Here is a 16,187-nt window from a genome sequence, read left to right as displayed (position 1 = left end):
TGGCAGAAACAAGGTTTAGATGGTTGGGAATCTTGGGGTTTTCTCCAAGCAGAGCTAAGTGCCTCCAAATTTTAGCTTCAGATATACAGACATGAATGATCCTGATCAAAACCAGATTAGAATGAAGAAAGGAATGATTAGTTCCCAAAATTCACGCCATTTTTCTCTTAAAACTGTTGACTGTGTTGCTAGCAGGGCTTTGTCAACCAATGCTGATTTTTAAAAATCAGACTAAATTCCTGGAAATGACAACTTCAGTCAAGGTTGCTTGGCAACCAAGCCACTTGTGTGGTCTTGTGCAAACAAACAAGAAAAAAAAAAAGTCAATACTTTCCAGTTATTGTGATAATCAATGACCTGAACAGTGCAACAAGGACAAAAAAATGGGCCTTTAATGGTTAAATAATATAACTTTATCTTCTGAACTTCACTTTAGATTCCTATCCTGAAAAAAAAGAAAAATCCCAGCAGTAACCTTTTACATTTGGAAAGCTGACATTTGTCTCATGTGTAACAAAGCTTTACAATGATGAATGCCACAACAACACTTACAAAAAAATGTACGACCAAAGTAAAAATTTCAGGCACGGAATTTAAAAAAAAAAAAACAAAAAAAAAAAAACAAAAAAGAAAAAACATACAGTGTTGCCGTTTTCAGTGTTTTACAATAAGGCAAAGTTCAATGATGGTTTCCATTTGTTGTGAAGTTGCGTGACATGGCTAGTGACGTGCGGGTGTGTGCGCACATCTACGTCCTCATGGAAGACCTATGACGCATCTCTGCCTGTATTTTCAGTGGCTGTTGCGACTTACAGCACTTCAGCAGGCCAGAGGTTCATCAGTCATCAATGTCCTCGAACAAGTTATCGTCAAGATGTTGCGGCGAAGACGGCTGTATCCTGTGACGTGAGTACTTGAGCTGAAGAAGGTCTCCTACCTCGCTGATGGCACTCAGAGCCTGTGGAGACATTTATACAGTAAAAAAAAAAAAAAAAAAAAAGCTGTCAAGGTGAAGGGAGTAATGAACAACAGGCGGCGCGAGGGAATTTAAATCAGCAGAAGGTCAAGTTTTCACAGAAAAAGGCTTTTTAGAGCATTAAATCACAGAAATAAGATGGAAGAGAAAATCACAAACACTTAAAGTAAGATTTTTCAGTCCAAATATTTAGCAGGACGGTGTAGAGACCAGCAGGATGTCAAGTCAGCAAGAAATTCTCACTGTGGCTCAAAGACAAGTGTCATAATAATAAAAATAATGATAATAATAATGATAATGAATAATAATAACAATATGTCAATATGTCAACATATTACCTTTATAAGTCAATTGAGTGACATATTTAATATGAATGAACAAAAATGCTTGAACATTACCTGGCCACCTTGCTGTCTGCCTGTTTTCTAGCACTAAACCATTTATTATAAGTTTTCTTCTCAAACGAGACGACTGCTTTGTCTGGAAGAATCCATCATTTTAAAGCATTAAGACTGAACCAAAACAGGCTGAAAAAAGCTGCAAATAAACTTCCACAGAGCAGAGTGGAGTTGGGCCAGGATCCTGTGTGGGTCTGATCCTCTGAACAGATAACAGACGGGTTTCTTGTTCATCTGTTTTTTTCAGTCCACTGATTTCCTAAAAACATGTCAAACGCAGTACTTTCAGGTTCTGTTACGTTACTGGTGGTTTTGCTTTCTATTGCTGTGATATGATGTGTCCCTCACTTTCTCCCACGTTAGCTTCTTTTCATTTCCATCCCTGTGAAATCCAGCTTAAGATGGAAAACTCTTCTCACATTCAAAGCTCCTCCTTTACGTCTTAAAGATCTTGTGGTTGCATATTGTCCAATTGGAGTGCTTTGCTGTCAGACAGCAGGTTTTCTTGTGGTTCTTAAGAGTCTCTTTAACAAGCCCCTCTCTGTGCAACTAGATTCCAGTTTGGGTTCAGGAAGCAGACACCTATGTCTTTAAGATTAGGCTTAAACCTTTTTTTTTATTTTTTTTATTTTATTATAAAGCTTAAAGTTAAAGCTTTGGTTTGGCCTTTGGCTTGTGTGACCCATACATCCATTTCCTCAGTGCTGCTATAAGCTCAGACAGCTGAGATATCCCACGATGCACTGTACACTTCTCTCCATTTATCTCTTTGCTCTTTTTTTTTTAACCTCACGTTTAAATAAATGGCATTTTTATAGTCACTAATGACAAAGCCAAGGGTCTCCTTTGCACTTGTTGAGCCCTCTGACCCATCACCCCCCCCTCCCCCTCAAATGGTCAAAACAGACGGCTACCTTGCTTGAGTCTGGTTCTGCTGGAGTTACGCTTCCTGTTTGAGAGGTTTTTTTTCATACTGCCTCCAAGAAACTGTTTTGTGTCAGTTTGTGGAAGTAAAGAAGCCACAATATCAAAATTGTCACATGTAAAAAAAAAAAAAAGAGCTGGTTTTACATAATTTCCATTTAATTTATGTTTAATGATTCCAGAATAAAAATGCAAATGTCAGAAATAGTGTGTGTGTTACCCAAATCAATGGATGATTAGATACATGTGCAGAGTGGAGCTCTGCACCAGTCTGATGTGTGTCAGGTGTGTTGCAGCAGGGAAACTATTGACACTTGCAGGACTGTGGACCTCAAGGAGCGGAGTTGCCCACCTCTAGTATAGCTGGCTCAGAGTCTTATGGTTTTCTCCACAAGCTAAGTAGCTCCCAGCTTTAGCTTCGAAGAGACCCGTCAGCAGCTACAGTGAATTGGATTGAATCGGGCTGCATCTTTAAAAGTGCCGCACAAATCAAGCTGAACTGAATTCTATTGAAGGGATGATTTCTTGCCATGGCAAAGAATTATTCATAAGTGAATAAAAATAAATAAAAAGTTGCTGAATAGGTCACTATCGGCGTAATAATAGTAAACTGATTCTGAAAACCAACATGGCTTCAGTCATCTTAAACAGCAGCTGGTATAAAAGTAAAAAAAAAAAAAAAAAAGAAGCTCGAACAGCTGAAGAAAATAACATGAAAAACTTCTGCTTGGAAGCTCAGGTCAAGGACATGTGATGATGAGACTTCGACACATACCACTCATCTCACGCTGAACGGCATGATTACAGCGTTCCTGGATGGCAGCAGGGACGATGCGCCCAGAGACGACCTGACAGTCGGTCGTAGGAACACAGCGAAGAGGTCGAGGCGTTGGCTCGACCTCGAGACCACACAGACAGCAATAAATCACGTATCTCTGAATGATGCTGGAAACAGCTCAGCTTAATCCACAGAGACCCCTCAGAGCCAGGGTCCCTGACTCTTCTGGGGGGGGGGGTCCTGTGTTGTTGTTGAACAACACATTAATCTAACTCAGTTTTTCAATTTGAATTTTGATTAAAGAGTCAAATTCCTCCTTCATAACCATCTTCTACAGAGCATCTGGCGCTCGGATAAGACTCGCCTATTTAAGGCTAGCATATAGATGAAGTCAGTGAAATGACACAAGCATAATAAATGTTGGACTATGTGCATGTTCGAAGGTGTGTGTGTGTGTGCGTGCGTGTGTGTGTGCATGAGAAGACACAGCTCCGCGGCACATGAAAGAATTCAACATGACACTTCAAACAAAGACAGGATGATGCAGAGAAGACGGCTAACAGAGAATCCTTTCTGCATTATGACAGATGAAAGAGTCAAACATTACAATAATCCCACACCCCCCCATCTTCAGCTCATTTTCATGTTTTTTTTTTTTTATTGAGGTGCGATAAGGAGGATGGGGGTGGATCACAGCTTCAGATGTAGCAGACTCGACCCACCCATGTTAGAAGCAGGAGATGATTAAAGCTCCATGTTGGATGATTATCATCAGGGGTGGGCAACCTGACAAAACGAACATTTAAATCTGACATGATCTGCTTTCAGGTCGTTCAATGAAAGAGGAAAAAAACCAAAAAAACGCATTGTCCGAACTCTGCGGATCCGTGTAAGCGAATCCAAACAGTGATTAGTCGTAACGTAATCAGGACGGCGCTCGCTCTGTGCACTTTGCAGAGACACTGAAAACAACGGAGCAGCAGACAGAGAAGCAGTGAGACGATCAGGACTTCTGAAAGAAATGTAAATACAACAAACAGGAAAAAAAAAATCACAATAAGCCTCAAGCTGAAGCTGATTTTTCACCGAGGCGGCCGTCTCCACAGCTTCAGAATGTTAGCACCGCGATCCAACTAGTCTTACAAGCTCATGTCAGGCCAGAAAGTCTTTTAGATCTCGTCTACAGATTGCTCTACGAGGGAAGAGCAGGCTGTTAAGGATTATTCATCATAGTTTGAGAGTCAATGTCTTATTTCTGCCTTTCGTTGTAATTTAAAAATTTTTTTTACTCCAGTGTTTCTGATATGGGAGCATTTAGAGACACTCTCAGAACTGAATTAAAATAAAAACAGAGGGATAACTTGGAATGTTTTATGTATCTTTCTAACTAGAAACATCTGACTTTAGTTTGTGTTGCGACGTAAGTCAGTCTAGCTGGTCAGAACTGACAGAAGCACTGACTGGCTATTTATTTTTAACTCCACGAGGGACTAAAAATGGGCGTTTAACCACTTGTTTTAAGATATTTCTCACTCATCTAAAGCAGATAATTTTATTTCTATTTGAGGAAATGATTGTGCTGGACAGGCAGGTTATTTTACATCACCAAAGCCTGTATCTTCTCAATTTAACTTTAATAGTCACTACAAACAATCCTTCATTTTAATATTTAATTAATTTGATCATATTTGGTTAAGTTGGTTTATTTCCTGCAGAATACCAGGATCAACTTATACATTACTAGTTGACTACATAATTTTTATTGTTACTACTCTTTTCTAATTCCTCTTTTTAACCTGACTGATGCTGCAGTCATCTGTGTGGCTAACTGTCTGGAGCATTGCTCCTCTGTTGTCCATGAACGATTTCTGAGGAAAATAAAGTTTAATCAGATTATTTCATAAAATATTGTTAAAATAAGCAACAGACTGTGGAGTTTTTAAGTTGAGATCAATACTAGCAGTGGAGGAGCAGGAGGGTCTGCAGCCAGTACAGAGAAATCAAAGCTACACACACACACAGTAAAGCTAGTGGTTTACATAGAAAAACACTTATTGAAGACCGAACATTAACCTGCAGAGCAGCTTGCACCGAGTCCAACTTCTCCTGATACTCTGGATGACAGACACAAAGTCTGTCAGAAGAGAATTCTTTAATCTCAAAGACGTTGTTTGAGGTCACAAGAGATGGTGCGAGTCATTCGAAACAGACAGCCTCTTCCCACATTATGCAGCCCTGCTTCTCTTTAAACGTCCCTCTGATGTCTTGACTTGGTTTCAGACAATCTGAAGGTCATTACAGCAAGGGCCCCATCTTTAAAAGGCGGAACCAGTACCAGCCAGAACCACTTGGATAGGTCTTCCAAGTAAAGTTGAGCTAAAAAAGTAACGCACTGAAAAACTTTTAGTGTGCATAATTAGACACGACCCTCTGGATCTCAGCCAGTGAGGTTAAAGCAGCGAGGCTTGGGACCAACAATTTGGACTAATTAGAGGAATTCTAACATCCCAAAGAGGGTTTTTCTCTGAATAGAAATGGCTTCGGTGGGCTCTTTCTCCAGTGTGAGCAGAGAACAGTGAGATGGGGCGAAGCGAGACCGGTCTGGACCAGTGTGTGTGTGTGTGTGTGTGTGTGTGTGTGTGTGTGGATCTACCGTGCTACAGTCTTAATGCTCGTGCATTTTCTCCTTTTTGTTTTCATTGTGCTGTAACCAGCGTAGCTTTTCTTTTGACAAGGCAGCAGGAGGAGAATAATTTCACTAATGAGAGTCACCAGTCCGATGAAAAAGGTTTTTTTTAAATCTTTTTTTTAATAAAAAAAATGTAATTAATAAATATTTCATAAAGAATGTTAAAAAAAAGGAAAAAAAAGAGAAAGTTGTTTCATTAAAATGGCCAGGTTAGATATTTCGAAGGCCTGCTTGTTCAGCAGATTACAGTATTTGTTCTGATAATACAGCCAGTCAATGGGTAGGAAAGCTTGAAGTGACAAACGTCCCGTCCCCTCCGTCAGAGAGGAACTCTGTGAAGGTGATTACTCACCCTGTCCAGCATGTCTTTTGAGTGGGCCGCAGAGATGCAGAAGCGCGCCCGCGACTCGATGATGGGTGTAGCTGGGAAGCCCACGACCACCACCCCGATGTTCCTCTTCAGCATCTCTCTGCCGAAAGCTCTGAGGACGACATGAAACCATCAGATTTATCTGAATTAACACAGTTTTTATTCCTCTTTCTTTTCAGCACTTTCAGGAGAGGAGAGGGGATGTGTCATTTCATGTCACTTGAGAGTGTTTGAGCAGGTTCAGGGTCAGAAGTCATCAACATCTATCACCATGGCAATGTGTGCCTCTGCATGGCATGCTAGGTTGCCATGTCAACACAAAAGCACACTGTTACACTTCAAAAAAAAAAAAAAAAAAAGCATGTGATCCATGTGATCGAACAAATTAATTTAATTAAAAATTAAACTCATCTACTGACACTCGATCGAATTTAATTCATATTATGTGTTTCAATTTATAAGACTGGGCCCAGTTCTATTCTGAAGGATTAGAATCACAAATATACTATATTTCAGCCCAACTTGGAGTTGACACTAATTTTATATTAATACAATTTATATTTAAAAACTTAATTAATCCAATAATTGTAAAATGAAATTAGTCCAACAAACCTGCTTAACTCTAAAGGAAAATCAGATGGAAATCCTTTATGTGATTCTATTAATGTTCTATAAAAGAAACTTTGAGTGTATAAGATGTTTCCCCGACAAGCACGAACTTGGAAGCTAACGCTGCATAAACAGCTGCTTAAAAATAAATAAGTGTGAATAAATATCCCTGGAAATGACAGACAACCCTATAATGTCTTTGTGCTCATAGATTAACTTTCATTTAGACACATGAGGACAGAAGTTGTCTTGCATTCAGACTGTCCTTTGCGGTCGTCCTTCAAAGTTCATGTGAGGGATTTATAATCTATTTACCTTCAACATGGAAATATGAAATTAATTTGTTCAAATTAGAATAAAAAAAAAAAAAAAAATCTGTTTTGTAATGGTTACTACAGAAGCGTAGAGCTGTCATCCAATAAAAAATTGTAATAACATGAAACGTATCATGTTTTATAGTGATAAGTTTGAGGATGTGATTTTTGTCGGCTTTAGATGAGGAAACTGTGTGCGGGGTGTGAATAGGAGATCACAAATGGCTCATTTACAGGACTTTATAAAGTTTGACTTCATGCTTGGGTTGAGAGACATGGTAAAACTTTGGATGACATTGTAATAAGTATGCATACTTTAAGGACAGTTTAAAAAGGTATGGGTCTGTACAGAAGGAAGAATGAGTCCGGTCCTCTTGACGTGGCATCGTTTCTGACTGATCAACTTGAGCGGCACGGGAATCACTATGGATACAAACTACATCATCTTAGCTGCATTCAAGAGGTTATACATTTTTACAAGACAAATAATCACGCAACATCGTGATACGTTTCACATTTTTACAATAAAACTTATGCTATGTTGTGATAATTTCATGTTTTTACAATAAATTATCACATCATAACGTGATAGGACCGCACTAATCTTTCCATTAGGATGACAGCTCTACCCTTCTGCTAAGTAGCGGCACTTTCTGCTGCCTTTTGAACATATTGAACTGCTGGTGGTGAACAAACTCCATTACATTCAGGTTTTCAGATTTGTTCAAATTCAGTTTTTTCTCAAATGATGTGAAACTTACTTGATTTTTTTAGGGTTCAAGGACAAATAATAGCCAAAAAAAAAAACTGGCTATTTTCCTTTTCAGTACTGAGAAAATGAGAAAAAAAAAAAAAAAAAAGTGAGCCTCTCTGAGGGACTCAGGTCACAGAAAGAGCTCCGTGTCTGACTTTGACATAAAATTATCTTTATAAGAGACGTGTCAGCAGCAGAAAGTGCTTAAGTCACCTAAAACAGAGTTTATGCTCCAAAAACTTATTTCTGCAGACTTTTAAAGATGTATTTCCTCTTGATGCTTATCAAGTTCAAAAAATGACATCAAATAATGTCTTTACATTCATATCCACATCTCCATCCATCTTATGAAGCTTTTTAAGAACTAATTAAAATCTTCAGACAATTAAAACTCCTCATTTAGCAGTTTAAGAATGTAGACATTAACAATAAAACCGATGACTGCTTTTTAATCAATTCTATGCTTTTTTTTTTTCCATTTGGTGCAAAGATCATTGGATGGACTGGATCAGGAAGGATCACATGAGAGGGATGACAAAGTCCGAGAGGCCAGAGTACTTCCCCTGGGTTGGGCATGTAAAGTGGAGGGATGGTGAATATATTGAGAGGACAATGAGGTTGAAAGTAGCAGACAGGAGGCCTAAAGGAAGACCCAGGAGGATATGCATGGCTATAGTAAAAGAGCAAATGAAGTTAGTTGATTTAAGAGCGTAAGATGCAGAAGATAGGGTTGGATGGAGACGCTGTGGCGACCCCCTGAAGGGATCAGACAAATAGGAAAAGAAGAAACAGAGAAGATGGAAGAGGGATTTAAAGCAACCAGTGTGTCCTCTGACAATAAAAAGGGAAACTTTCTCACATACTTTAAAGAATAAACCTGAACTGTTTGTTCATTCAATCACATCTAGTCGTGCTTTGATGATGTGGCAGTGATGGTTTTTTCTCTCTTTTTAAAAAAAACAAAACTTCTCCCTGTTTTCGTCATCTTTCCTTTCTGCTTTGCCTGCAGCAGCCTGAGCTTGCTGTGTAATTGCAACCGGTACTCAGATGCTTTCTCCATCTGTTTAACTTACACAAGGTTACATCCAGAGCTGGGGAACCTGGGTTGAACAGTCAACTTAATAACCTGCAGACTTACTCTGCTTACCGAGATCCCCAATGTTGGGTTAATTAAGAAGACCACATCACAATCCAGGCCCCTGCTTTTTAGAAAAAAACTGTTTTGACTTGATACTGTACTCAACTGTAAAAAGTTTCTATAAGTCAACAATGTGTTGTTTGGAAAAGATATGCTGTAGATCCAGGCTATTTAGGGAGCAAAACTAAAAGAGTTTAAGTCAAATTTTTGCCTGAAATACTGAAAACATCTGTTTTATCCTGGTGAAATTCCAGTCCCAGATAAAGCTCGTTACATCCTCAACATGAAGAGAGAACTTTTTTCTTGTTCTCGAGGCTTTGAGAAGAAAATTACGTCATTTTGTTCTCGCGGACGTGTCTGAAGACAGTTCTTGACACATCGGGCTGGCAGAACTTTTTTCTTGCGGGGCTCCGAGAAGTATCATGTGATTGGTCGGACATTAGAGGTGGGCGTGGTTAACACGGAGAAAGCATGAAGCGGAGTTGCTGCTTCTGCGTTTTTACTGTTGCAGGTAAAACGGATTGTTTTGATAAAACAGCTGATCGAGGTGGTGAGAAAGTACCAACATTTTTACATGTGGCATTAAAACACTCGAACCCAGCCGCGTGCACGAAACCGCCCTGCCGTGGACGAATGTTTGTTAAATATGAAACTAGAAAAGCACTCTTAGAGCAGAAACCTTCGCCAAGCACAATGTTAAAGAATCCTGGATCCAAACAGTGATCCGGATCACCACCAAAATTTCAGTTCTTCATTTTTACATTTCCAACAACTCGTCAAATTTTGATAAAAATCCGTCCGTAACCTTTTGAGTCATCTTGAGCACAAAGACGCCGGGAAAAACAACCTCCTCGGCGGAGGTAACAACCGGGTTCATTGCACATAAAAGCAGACATCGCCCCCCCCGCAGTGATCCCTCCACACTGCAGACGTGCTTCTCATGGAGTATGTACGGACCTGCCGAACAAGACGTTTTTTCTTGTTCTTGCAGCCTCGAGAGCAAAAACTCAGTACATGCTTCTCGTGGAGGATGGAACAAGCTTTAAAACAAGCATCGGTGGATTCACTTTAATGCAGCTGAAGTTCAACTTCTGGTTTGACTGCTTTGTAGTCTGCCATGACCAGCACAGACCAACAACACACTTTGACTAAATTAGCCAAATCTACCCAGCATGTTAGATCTTACTGGACACGCTAAGTAACAGCTAAATGATTTTCTACTGGTTTTGAAAAGCCCAGTGCTGTTTATGGTTAAATTCACCTGCAGGGAAACATTATGAAGCACGATTTAAAGAGCAGGGAAAAGCGAGAGGCGGCTGCTTGGATGAGATAAAAGCGAAGATGGTCTTAACCTTTGCTGCTGCTGTTGCACCCCTGCAGAACTGATGGAGCTCTCTCAGCCCACTATTCAAGATGACAGTGGAAGCCAACAAAAAAAACAAATGCGGATTGAGTTTTTGTGAAATGAAGGTCAACAAGACGGTGTCGACAAAATTTATTCAGTCAATATTTTCCCCTAGTTAATGTCCTCCTGTGGTATTTTTGTACATTTTTTTTATTTGACGCCAGTGCCTAATTTGCATTTTCTAGTGACCTTTGCACTGAAATATGTCCATAAACAGGAGACTGCATCACACTTATTTCTTTTTCCAGATCTTATTAAAATGCATTTTCTTTTAAACTTCAGAACTGGACAGCGGGGAAAGGAGACTTTGGTGTTGATTAAAGTCTTGAATATGGAAAGATTAGCAACAAAATACATTTTGCATTCATATCTTTATGCAGTGTCCGATTCTCCTTTTCTTTCTAAAAATGCCCCATTAACTTCCATTAAAACTGATTTTTTTTATATCTCACCATTAGTTTAAAATCATGTCATGTGTAACGTAAGCATTTAATCTGAAAGAAAAGTTGTGATATTTGATTTTTTACCACTTTCGACCTGATTCAGCTGTTTTTCCATTTTCTTTGTGTATTATTTCAAAATAAATAAATAATGCAAATAATCAAACAGGAGTACAAAGGGTTAAAATGACTAAATGTTTTGAGCATGTCAAAGCTTGTTTAGTGATTTATGATAACAAAAAAGGGGGAAATAGTCTAATTTTGTTGCCATTCTTGCCTTTGACATTAAAGACTCACCGTAGGAACTGCATCCCCCACTTTGTAAAAAATAAACAGAAAATAATTTCTTTTTTTGTGTTGCTTTAAAATAAAAAAATATTTGGTAGTTTTTATTAAATTAAAATAACTCCTATTTTTTTCTTATCCCAGAAATATATAAATTAATTCAGTAACTTTACTATTATTTGAGAAGTACATTAATAATACGCAATAGAATATTTGTACATAATATATAAAACTATCAGATTCTGCGTAGAGGCGGGTTGATGTTGTACCAGGAGTAACACTGTTCGGGGCTCACCCTATCTTGGCAGGCATGTAGAGCATCATGGGCACGACAGGAGAGTCGTTGTTACCGTAGATGATGAAACCCATTTCTCGAAGCCTCCTGCGGAAGTAGACTGTGTTCTCTGCCAGCTGCCGCACACGTTCCCACCCTGGAGGTGATGAAAAGAGACTTTGACACATGAGCGCTGACAGCAAATGCAATGTAAGTTAACCACGCGTCTACTGCGTGTTCGGAGATCATGTATAATTAATGACCGTCTTAAGTTTTACACCGCAGAGGAATGACTAGTGTCACCTTGGTCTTTTAAATCTGAACAAGTTGCATCCCTTTCATCACCTGCTGATGCGTTATTCATGAACTATTCATAGATATTTACAGAACTATATGATGATACCCTCGTCACACCTCCGCTTAGTAGAATTTACTGCTTAAATTCAAAAAGAAAAATTTTGTGAACGCCTGAGAGAGCTGAAGTGAGGCTGCTCTCCTCCTCCTAGTTCATCTTCCCCCAAATCTTCTCTTTCTGGGTGGTTAAGTAGCAGACAGACAATTCTTTGAAAAGATGAAAGAGGAAGGCTGACAAGCAGCTGAACACAACGGCATTCATAAGATGAGTGAGAAAAATGCCAGAGAGTTACAGCATCCAGCCACCTTGGGGAGATTTAGTTTTTAAGTTTCTCTGAAATGTATTTTCCTTCTCCCAGAGGACATCAGGAGATTCGCGGAGCTCTTTGAAATGCAATGACAGCAAACGCAACACAACAGACTCGCCAGTGAGCAAGAGATTTATCAGAAGAAGGACTTCTTCACAGAAAAGCTGAGAAAGGCGCCGCTTATATGTGCAAAAGATAAGAAGAGTTTATTGTTCGGATCATTTCCAGGTTCAGTTCAGCTCAGCCAGGGAAACCACGGAGCTGAGCGGGAGACCAAACTCAATGCTAAAGCAGTAAAATAGCACAAAAGCCTCTAATGGGGGAAAGGTGCATAAACAGCTGTAAATATATTCATTTGAACTTGCATGAATAAACAGAATATACTGCATGCTTGCCTTTCCACCAAGTGTTTGGGTAGTATGTGTGGAGGAGTCTGCCCTGCATTTTAGCAGTTTGTACTGACCCCTGGTGGCCAATAAGGAGACTTACAGCAGCTGATTCAGAAAGAAAATAAAGCTTCTATTAATACATTTAATTAGTGTTGAAGTATTACACACATATGTGATCAAAATGGAAAAAAAAACACACTTTAAAGAAAGCTAACTATTTATTCATAATACTTCTTCAAGGTGTAGTAGGTAGTCGTGTTTAAGCTTCTTTCTTCTAGTCACTGAAATGGATTTTTTCTTTTATCTCTCAAATGGAAGATGACCATTTAAGACCTTTATATGAAAAATAATAACCTGCTTCCCACCAATTCAGTCCAGTTTTGTTAAAAAATATTCATTTTATCCTACCAACCAGCTTCAGAGGCTTAAAACGGACAATAATATGTGAAGTCCAAATACAAAAAAGGTGCATTTATTTTTTGTATTTATGCATTTATGCAACATGTATTTAGGAAATACTTTCACATGTTATCATGCATCATACTTTTGTGTTGTAGAAAAGTTTTATTTGGTTAAAAAGAAAGAGATTCGCTAGAAGTCATTTCTCTTCTTTTTGTCACTTTTTCTTAGGTTACCTAATTATAAACCTGATTTTACTGAATTGATTTTACACATAAAGCAATATACTTATTTCACAGAGAAGTTTATTTCTCTAAACTTGATGTGATTGTAAAAAGAAAATACAAAAAAATCAAAAAAAGAAAACAAAAAAATAAAAACCAAAAACAAACAAAAAAAAGCAATGCAACAAAATTTGAATGAATTTGATTTAAATGTGTAAAAACAAACTTCTATGCATGTAAACATAAATATGCAAAAACAGCTTTAGACTTGCATGGACTGGGACATTCTTTACGAGTTTGACTTTCCATGAAGTCATTTCTGATCAGAGTCTGTTTTGACTTTTAAGCTTTTAGAATATGATGGTAAAAACAGGAAAACAGTAATAATAATATTTATAATCCTGTGGATTCGCCAATGAGCCATAACATTAAAACACGGGACAGTGAATGCAACGCCATTCATCCCGCCGTATGATTCTATTTTTGTTTGTTTTAAGCTGTTGATGTTGGCGTGACGCTGGGTTGTGATGCAGGTTTGCAGTTGTTTATGTGGAGATCAGGATTATTTAGCCATTAAAGCTTGAATGCTAAAACCAATGCCCACAATCAGAGTCTAAAATGACCTTTTTGGTTTGTAAAAAAATGTCATCTGTGCCACTTAAATCTGACTTACCCATCGACGTTCCATCCGCTCCCATAATACACTTCATAGAAGTGATGATTTGCTCCACCACAGGAGGAGACATGGAGGCTGCATAAACCGCACTGTGGGAATGGGAGCGCAGGTACTCGATAAGCTCCTAAAGCCAGCAGATACACAGGAGAAGTCACTAGAAATTCACAGACAACACAGCTGCAATTCCACTGCAGTCTCTTCGAACTAGACAGGTTTAGTATTGGAGGGTTTTGCTGGAGAAATTCCTGGTGTTCAGGAGAAAAAAAACGAGACGACTTGTAAGAAACAATGGATAAAAATAGTAGTTCTACATCAGGCAGTGTCAAGTGTCCAGCTGGCTTTTCCCACAAAATCTGAGTCATATCAACAATATATCAAAAGATTTCTTTTTCAGATTAGTAACATGCTGATGATAAGACAAATCTATCTGTAAAAGAAGCAAAGCTCAATTTGATCCTATGAATCCTTTGATAGTCTGAAAAACATCCAGATTACAAACACAAAACTGAAAACTACATCTCATATCTTGCCAGCATAGTAAACACTGAAGTCCAACTTTTTCCTTTCTTTTTCCTGAGTTTGTTTGAGGAGCCTCTGCAGTTTCGAAGGTGTCACAATCTGATGGAGACAAAAATTTGCTTCTTCCTGACATCAGGACTTAGAAAATGTAAGCGTTGTTTTGATGGCATGTGATCCAGAAGGGTAAACATGTCAGGAATGAAGCATCATCCACACTCAGGCTGTAAATCCACAGAGCTGCGAGCTTCTGATAAAATATCATAGTTTTTACTTGTCATTAAACACAACTTACCTTTACCAGAGCAGTTTAGTTAAAGGACTGGTTTTATAACACATTTGTAAACTGGAAATTGCATTTTAAACTGTTCAAAGAATAATTAGCTGCAAGAACAAAATTAACCTAAAACCTTCTATTCTCACCTTTTTCCCTGCAATGTATCCTCCTGCAGCTCCAAAGCTCTTGGTAAAGGTGCCCATCATAACGTCCACATTGCCTGGGTCAAGACTGAAGTAATCCACCACACCTCTTCCTCTGTGACCAAGAGCTCCTATGCTATGGGCCTCATCTAGGTAAAGGTAGGCTCTGTAGCGCTTCTTCAGAGCAATAATCTCTGGCAGGCGCACAATACTGCCCTCCATGCTGCAAGGAGAGAACAGGGAGACTATGTTTCAGTTCTTTTCTCAAAAACCCAGTCAGACTAGCATGCAAGTGACTTCTATCAATCTCAGAGAGACTGTTTACATCAACACTAGGGCTGTGGCGATATGCTTTTGTCTCGATTCGATTCCGATTGTTTGGGTGCCGATTCGATTTAAATTGTGATTCTCACAATTCTCTGATATTGCTGATTTTTGTAGATTAAAAACAAAACAAAAAATGTATAAAACTTTTTTTTGCTCGTCGTTTTTCTTCATTGCAATGAGGAACAAACAACACAGTAGTCAGACCATCATTCTGCTGCTATAATGCCCAAGAAGACAAGTAAAATGATCAATAAAAAAAAAAAAAACGACAATTTTTATAGTGGATTAATTTTATTTATTTGGGAAAAAAAGAAAAAAAAAAAAAGATTTCATAATTGTGAAGAAAAAAATCCCGATATCCGATTTTTCAATTCGATTTTCCCGCCCCTAATAAACACTGATGGGAACAACTCTGATCGATCACAAGGAAACCATTGCAGGTTTAAAATGTGAACCTCCCATTTCTGAAAATAAAACATACACTCAACAATAACTCAATCAGGTACAACTGTTTCATTGCTTGTCAACATTAAAAACTAGTCAACCAATCACATTGCAGCAAATCCATGCATTTCAGCATGTTTAATCAGAACATGCAAGTCAGACCAGTTCTAACTGAGCAGTGATTTTGAACATGGTATTGTTGCTGGTGCCAGATCGGCTGATCTACGGGGATTTTCACACACAACCATTCCGAGAGTGGTTTGATAAATAGGAAATATCCAGTGATCTGGTGCAAAAGGCCTTCTTGATGTTAGAGGAGTACAGACAGACTGGTTGAAGATGATAAAAAGGCAACAGTAACTTAGATAACCACATGTTACTGCCAAGATTTCCAGAATACCATCTCTGAATGCACAACGTGTTGCACATTCATGAGGATGGGCTACAGAAGTAAAACGTCACACCCAGTGCCTCTCTTGTCAGCAAAGAACAGGAAACTGAGGCAACAGCTCACACAGACTGAGCCAAATCAGACAGCAGAAGGTTGGAAATAGGTTCAGAATCTGGTGTTGTCAATGTGAAACCACGGGTTAGATCAGGGGTGGGCAACTCCCGCCGTCAAGGACTGAAGTCCTGCAAATCAGTGAGTAAGAGTATACCAGTCTGCTAATAAGCCATTGATCTGTGTCAGGTGTTCTGCAGCAGGGAAACCCTGAACACTTGCAGGACTGTGGCCCTCAAGGACTAGAGTTACCGGCCCTTGGGTGGGATCAGTC

At 38.9% G+C, this 16,187-nt stretch overlaps 1 protein-coding gene across 1 annotated transcript in view; it reads right to left on the bottom strand.

Annotated features, from left to right (window-relative positions):
* Positions 1-838: 838 nt before the first annotated feature.
* LOC306772744 (serine palmitoyltransferase 2-like) overlaps positions 839-16,187 on the bottom strand; it is a gene marked incomplete at both ends in the record, with an annotated part of 35,772 nt that continues 20,423 nt past the window's right edge. The window contains 5 exons of the mRNA XM_079262346.1: positions 839-958; positions 6,118-6,247; positions 11,376-11,511; positions 13,702-13,828; positions 14,644-14,863. Coding sequence (XP_079118472.1) covers positions 839-958; positions 6,118-6,247; positions 11,376-11,511; positions 13,702-13,828; positions 14,644-14,863 — 733 coding nt within the window. The remainder of the gene's footprint in view (positions 959-6,117; positions 6,248-11,375; positions 11,512-13,701; positions 13,829-14,643; positions 14,864-16,187) is intronic.

This window comes from Telmatherina bonti, assembly GCF_933228915.1.
Source record: "Telmatherina bonti genome assembly, chromosome: 22".
Taxonomy (NCBI): Eukaryota; Metazoa; Chordata; class Actinopteri; order Atheriniformes; family Telmatherinidae; genus Telmatherina; species Telmatherina bonti.
The sequence above is the reverse complement of the archived record's forward strand: the minus strand, read 5'-3'. Positions and strand labels throughout refer to the sequence as shown.